The sequence below is a fragment of the Microcaecilia unicolor genome, chromosome 2 (genome assembly GCF_901765095.1).
Source record: "Microcaecilia unicolor chromosome 2, aMicUni1.1, whole genome shotgun sequence".
In the NCBI taxonomy this organism is placed as follows: Eukaryota; Metazoa; Chordata; class Amphibia; order Gymnophiona; family Siphonopidae; genus Microcaecilia; species Microcaecilia unicolor.
The window spans coordinates 46031601-46046662 of record NC_044032.1 but is presented as its reverse complement, the minus strand read 5'-3'; the positions used below and the strand labels follow the sequence as shown (position 1 = coordinate 46046662).

The following is a 15062-nucleotide window of genomic DNA, read 5'->3' as shown; positions in this document are numbered from 1 at the left end:
CTAGGTGAAACAATCTCTGCATTAATACAAGGTCTGTTAGGGTGTCCCTACAACCAGCCCCTCGAAATGACACACTAATTATTACTCTAACCGAGCAAAAGTTATTCCGTTCTGATACTTTCTCTGTCTACATCTGTATGCCGCACAAGCCAGCAGCATGTTTCTGCCATTAAACCTTGTTTCAAACTGTAACGCAGACAAAATAAGTATAACATGACCAACGTGTACACATCAGTCGTTTTACACTAGCCAACAGTGCGGCTGCGCGGGAGGCTTATTTCAGCTCCTTGACGTCATCGTGGACTCCTCCTCCTAGTATACCTCCTTGAGCTACGCCGATGGATGAAGTTTGTTTCTTGTGGCTTGCCGTACTTGTAGAGATTTGTCATTCGTAGAGAGAGGTTGGGTCGACCAAGCAATATAGGACGCTGAGAGTGCCAACATGGCGTTTACGTTGTACTCTTTGATCCAGGCGGCTTTGCTTTGTGTGAATGCTATTGCCGTGCTACACGAAGAGAGGTTCCTTAGCAAGAGTGAGTAATATCTTGTAATGAAAAAGCTGCACAGAAGTTAGGGATAGTTGTTTCATTGCTCGTTTAAAACAATACAGCTATTACTAAAAAAAAAAAACAACCCAAAAAGTAGTCAGGAATTCTAATTCCATTGATAGCCCAACCCAGCTTCTCAAAGATCGTCCACATCTATTACTGTCATTCTAATGCCATCTCAATTGACTGCAATCCAGTGATCATCTCCCTTACCCTTAATTGTTCTCTCTGTCTGTCTGTCTGCCTGTCTTATCTAGATAAGCTCTTTGAGCAGGGACTGTCTTTTTGTGTATGGTGTACAGCTCTGCGTATGCCTTGTAGCGCTATAGAAATAAGTAGTAGTAGTATCTCAATCTCTTACCTCTTATCCTGAATGCTAACCTGTAATACTAGAGCTTTTTTTTCAGGGAGTACTGGAACCTTTTTCATTGCATGTTAAAATTGACCCATTGTACCCAAGTATTAATGAAAGAACCCAGGCTTTCCATATGAAGTCTGCCTCTTCATGGATTCTGTGGCTGGCTTTAGGGGGCCAGGCTACTGGAGAGTTGGTCCTTCAGTATTCACCAGGCATTGGCTAGGAAAAAAATGCACTGTGTATTTTATTTGTTTATTTATTACATTTGTATCCCACATTTTCCCACATAGCAGTAGGCTCAATGTGGTTTACAGGTTCCAGAGAGGAGAGTACCAACTCTGGGAATATATACAGAGTGGAAAATAGAGTAACAGTAGGTGAAGGAAGCTGATAAGGTTCCGGAAAAGAGAATACAACTCTGGGACGAATATATAGTACTACTTAACATACAAAGAAAAGTAATCCCAATGAGGCTGATAAGTCTCTGCGGATGGGACTACAGCTTCAAGTGAGTAATACAGAGTAGGATAAGGGTAGAAGTACACTTAATTATAACTAGAGTGGTAAAATTCGTACAGTTTGAAATAATAGGATTATGTGGAAAGGGTATTGTTCATTTCTTAGATCGAAAGATGTGATGCATTGTTCATTAATTAGTTCAGGTGTGCTGGGTAGGCTTTCCGGAAGAGGTGAGTCTTGAGGTATTTTTGAAACTTTAGATGGGTGTTCACAGTTCTAATGTTTCTAGGTAAAGCGTTCCAGAGCTGGGTGCAAATGTAGGAAAAGCTGGATGTGTTGATTTGTATTTTAGTCCTTTACAGTTTGGGTAATGCAGGTTTAGAAACGTTCTAGATGAATCGATGATGTTTCTAGTTGGTAAGTCGATAAGTTCGGTCATGTAGGTTAGGGCCAGACCATGGATTATTTTGTGGACCAGAGTGCAAATTTTGAAGGCTATTCGTTCCTTGGTTGGTAGCCAGTGCAGTATTTCGCGTAGGGGTTTAGCACTTTCGAATCTTGTCTTTCCAAAAATGAGTCTAGCTGCCGTGTTCTGTGCGGTCTGGAGTTTCCTTCTGTTCTTTGCATCCCGCATATACGGAGTTACAGTAGTCAACATGTGATAGTACCATTGTTTGAATTATATTACGGAAAGTTTCCCTTGGAAAGAATTGTTTGATCCGATTGAGTTTCCACATTGCATGGAACATTTTCTTCGTGGTGGCAGAGGCTTGGCTCTCCAGGGTTAGGTTGGTGTAAATAGTAATTCCAAGGATCTTCAGTTTGTCCAATATTGGGAGAGTGTGTTCCTGGGTTTTTATGGATGAAGGGAGGTTTGTTTTGTGGTGAGAAGAGAAAATAAGGCAGTGAATTTTTTCCTTGTTGAATTTGAATGCCGATGCCCAGGCATCCATTAAGCTTAAGCTAGTCTTTATTGCAACAGTGATTTCTGTTGGATTAGAGTAGAATGGTATGTAAATGGAGACATCATCCGCATACAGAAAAGGATTAAGATTATGCTTGTATGGGGCATGAGCAAGGGGGATCATCATCAGATTAAATAATATGGGTGACAGAGGTGAACCCTGGGGTACTCCGCAATGATGGTGATATGTTTGAGTTTGCTTTTACTTGATAAGATCTCGTGGTTAGGAAAGGGGAGGTTGTTAGTTCTCCTGTGCAGGTGATGATTGTGATGACAGAGAGATATATTTTCAAAGCACTTAGCCTTCCAAAGTTCCATAGGTTTCTATGGAACTTTGGAAGGCTAAGCGCTTTGAAAATATGCCTCATAGTGTATTGCATCCACATCAAAGGCCATTGTACTAAAAAGATAAAGGCTGGAGGTAGGTGTGATAAACTTTGTCAGAATGGTGTGAGTCCTATACCAGTAGTCCTGTCTGATGAAAATTAAGTGTCTAAATATGTATACTCAGGTGGAAGACTGGCCTAGTAGTGAGAGCAACAGGCTGAGAACTAGGGAAGTCAGTGTTCAGATCGCACGTATACAATTTGTGAGTGTAGTCAATTCACTTATTTATTATACTGTTTTGAAGAAATTCATCCAAGGTGGTGTACAACAAGAATAAGCTGGATGTAGACAGTAAAAATATTCAAATAAAAACAATACATATTTATGGCATAGTACGCTATTTCCTTTAATCACCTTGTGTTAAACCACAAAAATACCTAAATAGGGACCACTGGTGAACTATTCTAATGTTGTATTACCAGGTGGTGTTCAAAATATTCTGCTTCAAACAACTGCAGCTGGTTGTAAATCACACTTATTTATTCTTACTTTTATTAAGAGGACCTCAAATCTTCCCAGCTTGGCTGTTCTATTCAGAACTCATTTGCATGATAAGTACATAAGTACATAAGTAGTGCCATACTGGGAAAGACCAAAGGTCCATCTAGCCCAGCATCCTGTCACCGACAGTGGCCAATCCAGGTCAAGGGCACCTGGCACGCTCCCCAAACGTAAAAACATTCCAGACAAGTTATACCTAAAAATGAGGAATTTTTCCAGTCCATTTAATAGCGGTCTATGGACTTGTCCTTTAGGAATCTATCTAACCCCTTTTTAAACTCCGTCAAGCTAACCGCCCGTACCACGTTCTCCGGCAATGAATTCCAGAGTCTAATTACACGTTGGGTGAAGAAAAATTTTCTCCGATTCGTTTTAAATTTACCACACTGTAGCTTCAACTCATGCCCTCTAGTCCTAGTATTTTTGGATAGCGTGAACAGTCGCTTCACATCCACCCGATCCATTCCACTCATTATTTTATACACTTCTATCATATCTCCCCTCAGCCGTCTCTTCTCCAAGCTGAAAAGCCCTAGCCTTCTCAGCCTCTCTTCATAGGAAAGTCGTCCCATCCCCACTATCATTTTCGTCGCCCTTCGCTGTACCTTTTCCAATTCTACTATATCTTTTTTGAGATACGGAGACCAGTACTGAACACAATACTCCAGCTGCGGTCGCACCATGGAGCGATACAACGGCATTATAACATCCGCACACCTGGACTCCATACCCTTCCTAATAACACCCAACATTCTATTCGCTTTCCTAGCCGCAGCAGCACACTGAGCAGAAGGTTTCAGCGTATCATCGACGACGACACCCAGATCCCTTTCTTGATCCGTAACTCCTAACGCGGAACCTTGCAAGACGTAGCTATAATTCGGGTTCCTCTTACCCACATGCATCACTTTGCACTTGTCAACATTGAACTTCATCTGCCACTTGCACGCCCATTCTCCCAGTCTCGCAAGGTCCTCCTGTAATCGTTCACATTCCTCCTGCGACTTGACGACCCTGAATAATTTTGTGTCATCGGCGAATTTAATTACCTCACTAGTTATTCCCATCTCTAGGTCATTTATAAATACATTAAAAAGCAACGGACCCAGCACAGACCCCTGCGGGACCCCACTAACTACCCTCCTCCACTGAGAATACTGGCCACGCAATCCTACTCTCTGCTTCCTATCTTTCAACCAGTTCTTAATCCATAATAATACCCTACCTCCGATTCCATGACTCTGCAATTTCTTCAGGAGTCTTTCGTGCGGCACTTTGTCAAACGCCTTCTGAAAATCCAGATATACAATATCAACCGGCTCCCCATTGTCCACATGTTTGCTTACCCCCTCAAAAAAATGCATTAGATTGGTGAGGCAAGACTTCCCTTCACTAAATCCGTGCTGACTTTGTCTCATCAGTCCATGTTTTTGTATATGCTCTGCAATTTATTCTTAATAATAGCCTCCACCATCTTGCCCGGCACCGACGTCAGACTCACCGGTCTATAATTTCCCGGATCTCCTCTGGAACCTTTCTTAAAAATCGGAGTAACATTGGCTACCCTCCAGTCTTCCGGTATTACACTCGATTTTAGGGACAGATTGCATATTTCTAACAGTAGCTCCGCAAGTTCATTTTTTAGTTCTATTAATACTCTGGGATGAATACCATCAGGTCCCGGTGATTTACTACTCTTCAGCTTGCTGAACTGACCCATTACATCCTCCAAGGTTACAGAGAATTTGTTTAGTTTCTCTGACTCCCCTGCTTCAAATATTCTTTCCGGCACCGGTGTCCCCCCCAAATCCTCCTCGGTGAAGACCGAAGCAAAGAATTCATTTAATTTCTCCGCTACGGCTTTGTCCTCCTTGATCGCCCCTTTAACACCATTTTCGTCCAGCGGCCCAACCGACTCTTTGGCCGGTTTCCTGCTTTTAATGTATCTAAAAAAGTTTTTACTATGTATTTTTGCTTCCAACGCTAATTTCTTCTCAAAGTCCTTTTTTGCCCTCCTTATCTCCGCTTTGCATTTGGCTTGGCATTCCTTATGATCTATCCTGTTACTTTCAGTTGGTTCTCTTCTCCACTTTCTGAAGGATTGTTTTTTGGCTCTAATGATTTCCTTTATCTTACTGTTTAGCCACGCCGGCTGACGTTTAGTCTTTTTTCCCTTTTTTCTAATACGTGGAATATATTTGTCCTGAACCTCCAGGATGGTGTTTTTAAACAGCATCCACGCCTGATGCAAGTTTTTTACTCTGCGAGCTGCTCCTTTCAGTCTTTTTTTCACCATTTTTCTCATTTTGTCGTAATCACCTTTTCTATAGTTAAACGCTAGCGTACTTGATTTCCTAGTTTCACTTCCTTCAATGCCAATATCAAAACCGATCATATTATGATCACTGTTATCAAGCGGCCCTCGTATCGTTACCCCCTGCACTAGATCATGAGCACCACTAAGGACTAAGTCTAGTATTTTTCCTTCTCTTTTCTTACATGCGCTCAAGCTGTTTTCTGAAAGTATTTATTATCACTGGTCCTGTATTTACTATCAAAATCTTTCAGAGGTCAGGTTTCTTACGTCACTGAAAAAAACTCCCAATCGGAGAAAAACCAGTGACTCCTGCCCTCTGAAAAACAGCTTCCCCTTGTACCAAGCAGAATATTTTCTGCAACTGATTCTGTCATTCCTTTACATTTGAATAGGGTTAAATGCAGTGCTCAATCTTCACATTATCCAACCCAGCTTTTCTCTTGGCATTTGGTTTGTGGATCTCTATCCACCCCAAACAAAAAACAGTCTGTACTTAGCTTCAGGTCAGGGTTGTCCCTGAGCTGCCAGCTACAAGCTGCACGTATCACAGCTTATTTCCTCTTTCCCATTATGATGTTCTCTAAATCCTTCTGTCCCTTCAACAAGAACGTCTCGTTTCGCTGCTCTCACTGCTGCGTCAGGAAGGAAACACTATCTCTGTCTACTATCCTCCTTGCACATTTTCAAAATGGCCGCAGGTTTTTATAACAAACGCTCAGGCTTGTTCTTATCCAATCAGATTTTCCATTATATTTAAAGGGCTATTCTTTTCTCTTCTTGTACTTGAAAGAACTACTTTCTAGAAAAACGCCTTCCATTCAACATTTTTATTTAAACCATGTGGTTCTACTGTATTATACTGATAAATTAACTTTAGTTCTTTTTGCCACAGTTTCAATGAAACTGTGGCAAAAAGACAGAGAAACAGCTTTATCTTTTCAGTCAAACACCACGGACCCTGAGGCAGTATTTCGAAACTTGGGCCGTGGATGGTGTTCTTTTGACTGCTGAATATAAAAGATAAGTGTACCGATTAGTGAATATTCACACGGTTTTCTTGTGAAGTATTTGAGCAGATCAGCCATACTTTTGTAAAAAGAGGTTTTTGCCTATGATGATTTAGAGGACCTCCTTTATGTTGATGTTATCAACAACGGAGTGTTCCTCTAGATTTTGAGGCTTTTTCTCTACTTAAGTGTATACATCAGATAATTATGGATATTGATTATAGCTAGAAAATAAAGGTGGCCAACTTAAATTACACATGAAGTCAGAAAAGGTACAAGAAAATATCAGCTAGAGTAGGACTGCCACAGTATGTGCAGTTGGTGTTATCCCTTGTGTGTGGGGTTAGCTAGTTAGGTGTTTCTTCCATTAAAGGCTTGGGAGTAGAGCTAAGCTTTCACCTGCTTCCTGAAGTGGAGATGGTAGTTAGGTAAAGCCCTTCTGAGAGTGTGCCCCAAAGGGTGGAGACTACTCCAGAGAAGACTTGTTGGCAGGTGTTAACATTGTGTGATTTTCTTTGGCGAAGATGTAGTTAGGGATATTCCTTGGTAAGCCTTTAGTGCCCTTGGAGGTGTGTGTAGAGAGAGAGATCCTGTTCTTAAGTTCTCTGGCCCATGTCTTTTAAGGGCCTTGAAGTTCAGACGTGGAGTTTTAAGTTTAGCCCTGTATCGTACTGGTAGCCAATGAAGTTTTTTTTGCAAAAATAGAAGATTGTAAGCAATGTGATCACATTGTACCATCAGTCATGCTGTTGCAGGCTCTTCGTATCGAGAACAAAAGTAAGATGGGGGGCATCAGCTCAAAACTTTTTTAAACAGACCTGACATGGTCCGTGTTTTGGTGAAACCACCTGTGTCGGGAATTTAAATGAAATATATATAAAAATACATAAACATGAATTAGTAAATACAAATTTAGACAAGTCATGAATTAGTAAATACAAACTTAGACAAGTCATAATTGTAAAAGGCTACGCAGTAAAGCCACATGTGGCTTCTGCTGCAAAATTAAAACCACATGATTCAGTAAGATAATGAGATGCTGATTTCAAGTGCGCAGAACTTGTGCGCTAATTGGAGGAAGCCTGCCAGACCCATGTGGTGAGGGCCGCTTACTGTGCGTATATCTGAACAAAACAAAAGTGTCAGCACACACATGCACCTGTTGTTCAGTGCACAAATATTAGCCTCACAAAAATTTCTTGGACAAAAAATTTTTGCGAGGCTGATATTTATACACGGGTTTCAGTAAGTCTGAGATTAAACAATATGTGTTGTAAAATACTTCTTTCCTTACCACAAGACCAGCAATTTTGAGACATGGTCGATTCTGTATAGTGTGATCTGACAGGGGTCCATTATGTCCTGAGAGCTAAAAAGTACTTGGACTGTGTTATATTCGCAGATCTAGAAGAAGAAAAGATTGTAGACCTCTCCCACTCCCTCTCTTGGAAGGTGTTAGTTTAAATCTTCTTGCCATGATCTCTGAACCCAAACGATCACTTATGATTAATATGTGTAAGTAGCTTATAGAAATGGGAAGCAGAGTGACCTAATGCATTGAAGTGTCTGCAGTATGTTAGAAGGGAGGGGGGGGGCACAGAGGCATATATACATTGAATTCCTGAATTTTTAATTGAGTGTAATAATTGAAGCCATTTATTTTTTTTTTTTTTAAATGTCAGGAAGAGCAAGCTTGATTTTAGCTGTGCAAAAGTTTTAAATGTTGAGGAGGGTTTGTCAGTACTATTACAACCAGAAGAGGAGGAGATAGGTTCATTGTGCGGATTTGTACAAGAGCACAAGTCTCTGATGTCCCATACTCCTAAAGCTTGCCAGCGGGCCCAATACACTTTTTTTTTTTTTAAATCAATTAAGGTGCATGGATTGTACCATTATAGAACTATGTTGAGACCGAGACCAGGGTATATCCAAGGAAGTATCTTAATTCTTTAAGAAGACTATAGGTAGTCTTAATTATGGGGTTGGAGAGAAGGGTAGTTGGGAGCGACATGCCAGGGGTTCTAAATAATAGGATAGGGGACAACAAGAACTGTGCAATTCGTAACCAGCTTTCTAGTGACGTATTGGCATTAGAATTAGTACTGGCTGATAGCCATATTGCTCCCTGACATAGAATGCATGCTTTGCGATATTTTGTTAAATCAGGAAAATTGACTCCACCAGAGAGTTTGGGGGCCTTCAGTTTAATCAAAGATATCCTAGGTGTTTTCTTCGGTCAGAGGAATTTAACCATTAGTTTCCCTAGTGATGTGCAGAAGGTGGGAGGAAACACAGTGGGAAGCATGTTCAAGGCATACAATATTTTAGGTACTATCATCATTTTCAGGGTGTCTAACCTACCCCACTATGAAGGGTGGAGGTGGGGGGGTCCAGAGGGATAGAGCTTGTTTAACTGTGGTAAGTATTTTATCCATATTGACTTTAATTAAGGATTGTAAATCTCGGACAAACAGGATTCCAAGATATAGGAAATATTCAATCGAAATAGGCAGTCTGGGATGGTAAAAGGAGTAGAAACTTGATTCAATGGCATGCATTTGGTTTTGTCCCAATTTACCTGGTATCCTGAGAGGAAAGAGAACACTGGAACAATACATGTAAATTGCAGTAGTAATGATTATTAGACATATATAACAAAATATCGTCTACATATGCGGCTAACTTAAATTCTAAATGATGAATATTAATACCAGTTATGAGAAGGTCCGGTCTAATCTTGCCCTTGAGCCATTCCTGGCCATGATTAAACAAAAGAGAGGATATAGGGCATCCTTGATGGGTGCCTCTATGTAAGGTAAATAAATCTGATAAGGCACCATTAGCAAAAATCCTTGCGGAAGGAGAAGAGTATAGTAATTTGACCATATGGATAAAAGGTTCAAGAAAGCCAAAGTGTTTGTAAAACTCAAAAAAGGTATGTCCACTCCACTTAGTCAAATGTCTTTTCAGCATCAGTAGACACCATAAGTAAGGGATCAGGCCTTGACCGAGCAGAGTGGAAGAGGTGGTAAAATATCCTGGTGTTCTCAGATCCAAATCGGCCTTTTATACACCCAGATCAGGTTGGCTTTTTAAGTAAAGTGATAACTTTTTCCAATCTGCTAACCATTAATTTGGTAAAAAAATGTTATAATCCAAGTTCAATAGGGATATAGGAAGGTAGTTTTGCACTAATTGTGGGTCACGGTTGGTTTTAGGGAGGATCATTGTGTGTGCCTCCAGAATCCACCCAGTAGAGTGTGGCTGTTGTAATAAGTCCTGAAAGTATAGCTCCAGTTTTGGAGCGAGAAGAGAAGAAAAGGTCTTAAAGAATTCAGCCGGTAGACCGTCTGGTCCAGGTGCTTTAGAAAATGAAAGGGCTTTAATAGCCATTTGTATTTCAGAGATGGTAATATTTTGAGATGGGTATAAGCCACCTGGTCAAGGTGAAATTGAATAGAATCCAAAAAGTCCGAAATGTGTACATTTGTCACAGTTGATTCAATTCTGTAAAGGTCATTATAGATAACGTTTGAAAGACTTGTAGTATATCTGGAGTAGAAGTCTTTATGAATCCAGAATGATGTTTGACAGCAGAGACTCTTTTGTACGTTGCCCTTTTAAAATATGATGCTAATAATTTGCCTGCCTTGTTGGCCGAGGCATAATACACAGAACTCTGTTTGAAATGAATGGCTGTTATGATCTGGCTGAAGATATATTTGAGTTTTAAAGATTAATTCTGATTATTGCTTCTTCTTTTGAAATGTGTTGTAAATAATTACTTCTCCTTGGAGCCCTAAAAAAACCCCCTCAAACCAGTGGATCCCAAACCTGGTCCTGGAGGCACTCCAGCCAGTCAGGTTTTCAGGACACCCACAATGAATATTCATAAGAGAGATTTGCATGCACTGCTCAACTGCATGCAGATCTATCTCATGAATATTCACTGTAGATATACTGAAAACCTGAGTTGCTGGGGTGCCTCCAGGACCAGAATGGAAACCACTGCTTCCAACACAATCGGCACTACATACACTCCTGTTCCCTAGCCTTTCCTCTCTCCTCCCCCTTTCTCACACCTATACACTTGTATGTCGCAGTTTGAATTGGGTTGTAAGACTTCATTTAGCTGAATTTTAAAACCATGCGAAACATCATTAATAAATAGATTTTCAAAATTGCAATGACTGCATTTGTGGATCAATCTAAACTAAACTGAGGTATCAAAAGTCAATTTGAAATAGATAATAGAGATGGTCGCTGTATATGTAAGTGTATTTATAGCTGTGGCAGTGTTCTGATAATCTTTCAGTTGAAATAAGAAGAATTCTTTTAAAAGTATTCACTACACTTGTTGCTGTTTGTATATTGTAATTAAGACCAAAGGAAAAACATTATTTCTAAATGTTTACTGTACCACTCTTCATCCTGGCTTAGCAATCAGGGTGGTTTAAAAGTTGACTGATCTCAAAAAGGAGAGGCAGCAGAGAGCAGCAAAAGGAGAATGGGTGGAGGGAGAAACACAGATGGGTATCACCTCTCTACCGCAGGGCCATCATTTAAAGGAAAGGTCAAATAAACAGTTTTTCCAGTAAGTAAAGTTGTGGCTTTTGTTTGTTTTTTTAGTTGGTTGGGGTGCAGACCAAGGCATTGGAGGCTTCGGAGAAGAGCCGGGAGTTAAATCACAACTAATGAACCTTATTCGATCTGTTCGAACTGTTATGAGAGGTAAGACATAAAAGCTTGACTGTGTGCTTACTGTCCTGCACAGTAGGTTTTAAAGCTTTTGGTACTGAGGCTCTGTTGACAAACCCTAACGATTTCACTAAAAACGTACTAATACCTTCTTATGACCTACTGGTACTACTTTGTAGCAAGCTGCCTCCTTCTCTCCTCACAAAACATGAAACATGCCCCTGCTGAAGAGGAGACGGGAAAAGATATAGAAAGTCCAAGCTTCATCCACAAATCTTAGAAGTTAGAACAAAAATTACTTTACTTTGGGGTTCATTTTCAAAAGAGAAACATGACTAAAAAGTGGCATAAAGCAGCATTTGGACGTTTTTCTCACAAAAACGTGCAAATCATTATTTTCAAAACCTATTTTTACATGTTTTTCTATGAAGGGGTCAGAAGTGCATTCAAATCACAAGGGGGTGTATCGGGGGCGTTTCGAAGGCAGGATTAGGGCGTGCCTAACACTTGGACATTTTACAGCTATAATGGGACAAAACAAAAGCGTCCAGGAATTGAACCAAGACGTTCAGAACGAATAAGGCATAAAAAGGTGCCCTAAATGAAGATGACCACTGGAGGGAATCGGGGGTGATCCCCTCCCTCCCCCACCCCCCCGCAAAAATGTGAAAAAAAATATGACCAGCCTCTATGATGGCTTTAGATGTTAAAATCAGATCTATCAGAGCAGCATGCAGGTCCCTGGAGTAGTGTAGTGGTCGGTGGAGTACACAGTGGGGGACCGAGGTCCCTATCTCCCTCTAGCTATCACACTTGTGGAAACTGTGACCCCCCTCCCAAGGTCACCAAAACCCTACTGTACCCACATATAGGTGCCCCTTCACCCATAAGGGCTATTGTATTGGAGGATGGTGGGTTTTGGAGGGCTTGGGACAAGATAAGGGAGCAAAGGTGAGATGTGTACCTGGGAGAATTTTTATGAAGTGCCCTCTTAGGTGCCCCATTGCTCTCCTGGGGTGTCTGGGGGACCAGTCTACTAAAAATGCTGGCTCCTCCTATATCCCAGTGGCATGAATCTATACGTTTTGCACCTTTTTTTTTCAAAAATGGGCCAAAACACAAAACGTCCAAATCACAAAACCTTGTTCAAAACAGTATTTTCAAAAAAAAAAAGATAAAAGCTTTACTTTTTTGAAAATGACCTTCTTTCCTAGTCAGTTTGGATGTTTTGCACAAAATGTCCAAAATCAGACTTAGAGGTCATAATGAAAATGCCCGCTCATTTTTCTGCTATTTCATATCTACTCTGGGGGATAGGAACAGTGCCTTGTTTGACTGCCTTGAGTCTTTTATAGAAAAGCTGTTCTACAAATCGATTAAATAGAGGCTGCTTTTGACAGCTGAAAACCCAATAAAGCAGGAGGAAACTGCAGACCCATGCAGAAAACAAAACTACTGTTTTTCTACACTTTTGTGTTTTGGAATTGTCTGATATTGAGCTTACCGTGTTTCCCCGAAAATAAGACACTGTCTTATATTAATTTTTGTCCCCCAAAATGCGCTAGGTCTTATTTTCAGGGGCTGTCTTATTTTTCGGGGAAACATCGGGGTTGGCCCACTCGCCCTCCGTCACTCCTGGAACTAACCTTAAACGCCTCCTTTCACCTTCGCAGCAGGTCAGGCCACTCCTTCCTTCCGTGTCCCGCCCTCGCGTGACGTAACGTCCGCGAGGGTGGGGCACGGAAGGAGGTCTGCCCTGCTGCTGCTTGCTGCGAAGGTGAAAGGAGGCTTTTAAGGTTAGTTCTGGGAGCGACGGAGGGTGGGTGGAGGGGGGCCCGGTTACCTTGGGTGGGGAGGGAGGCCCGGGGGCGGCCTTGTCCGGCTCTCGGCGGCCCTGCTTTCAAACAAAAATTTGCTAGGTCTTACTTTCGGGGGAGGCCTTATATCTACCAATTCAGGAAAACCTCTATTAGGTCTTATTTTCGGGGGATGTCTTACTTTCGGGGAAACAGGGTAAAATGTTGTGATAACTGTAAATGATCTCTTGTTAAACGCAGATGGTTATGCTATATTTATAATGTGTAATTTGTTTTCTTTTGCAGTGCCACTAATAGTAGTGAATTCAGTAACCATTGTGTTGCTGTTACTCTTTGGTTAGAAGATGACGCTCCGGAGAAGTTAGTAGCAGCCTTAACCAGAGAGAGACCAGCAAAAGCCATCACTCTAAATGTTACTAAGATGCAAGACAGACGCGTCGCACACATCAGTCATTTTCAAGCCTAGAATTTTTTTTAATCATTTTTGGCCCTACAGTGACAATTACTGGCCAGGAACTACAGTTCTGTGCAGAACATGACTAGCGTGGACTGATTGTCTGGCCACCAGCAATCGCAGTTGATCAGTGAAGGAGAATTCCTTTCCTCAGGTGCTGTGGACATTTCCTCCACAGCATCCCTAGCTGACCCGGGGAACAAAAATCATGATGATGTGCAACCCTTTCCACCTGGCTGGCCCCCCTACATTTACTTTTAAACACCAGATGCAGTTTTGTTATGTTCAGACAACAAGGTTGGGGCTGAATAAAAGCACAGGGCTCTCTCTCCTCAGTGCATTTTATTAATGACTGTTTAATAGTTTAACATTGTGTGTTGTAATTGTTAAAAGGGGGACTGGGGATTTTTGTGCCTTTTAGTAAGAGATGCGCTCTTTCTCAGCTTACTCGGTATGAGCTCAGATTGGATTGTTTGCATATTGAACATATCTTGCTGGAGCAATCTAAGATTGATGTATATGAGCAATCTTTTCAGGCCCCGAGGGCCTTCCTTCAGATGTGCTTAGAAGAAGGGGAATCAGGTCTCAAATGCTTGTGAGCAACCTTGAGGGCCACAATCCAGGTGGATTTTCAAAATGTCTACAACGAATATGGAGGAGATTGATTTGCATGCACTGCTTCCATTGTATGCAAATAGATCTCATTCATATTCATTGTGCAAATCTTGAAAACCCAACTGGGTTGTGGCCCTTGAGGACTGTGGTTGCCCACCCCTGTTCTGATAATTTTAATTTAACCAGTAAAAGGTGTTAAATTTTTGTAGGATCAATATGGCTTGTAGAACCCTGCACTGCATGAGCTAACTATTAATTATTGTTTTGAACAGGGAACAAACGGAATGCCCAGGGGTATTGCATATTTACAAAGTAAGATAAATTTTTATGCTAAAAGACTACTCCAGTACATACACAAAATTGTAATGAGATAAGGAGCCTATTCCTATTCTAGGAATAAATGAGACTAGTGGGAGCTTTATATAGCCATAAATCTTGGTCAATCAAGATTACTAGTTTGTCTTCAACTTGTGTAAGGCATTCTGTGTAGCTGGGTGTCTCAGACAATTGAGTCTTAAGGATTTTTCTGAGGCACTGCATGGGAGAAGCCAATCCTGAAATAAAAGCCCAAATAGCAATGCAATGGTAACCTCCATCGAAGTCTGACCTTGAACTCCAGGACATATCTACTGCAGATAGGGGATTTCTATCCCGAGCCTGATTTACCCTTTCTACATATACACATGCTGGACTGAGTCTAAGGTTTGAATTGGGATCTGGGAATATTTACCAGTTATGTGAGCTTTGCCACCTGCCACCCCTTAGTTTTATGTCTGCCAAATCACCATCTACCACATTGGAGTCTGTGAAATAAATTGTATGCTGAGGCCCATAATATTGAAGCTGACTTAGGCTGTACCGGAAGCAAAAAAAAAAAATGCACACTATTCCCAACCATAATTTATTTCAAAATGCAGAGAGAAGTGTTTTAAACTCT

At 41.1% G+C, this 15062-nt stretch overlaps 1 protein-coding gene across 1 annotated transcript; it reads left to right on the top strand.

The window, feature by feature from the left end:
* The first annotated feature begins 381 nt into the window (after window positions 1-381).
* Window positions 382-15062, top strand: IER3IP1 (immediate early response 3 interacting protein 1). The gene is made up of 3 exons (XM_030192917.1): window positions 382-533; window positions 11171-11272; window positions 13342-15062. Exons 1-3 carry the CDS (start codon window positions 443-445, stop codon window positions 13395-13397), a joined length of 249 nt encoding a protein of 82 aa, XP_030048777.1. The 5' UTR covers window positions 382-442; the 3' UTR covers window positions 13398-15062.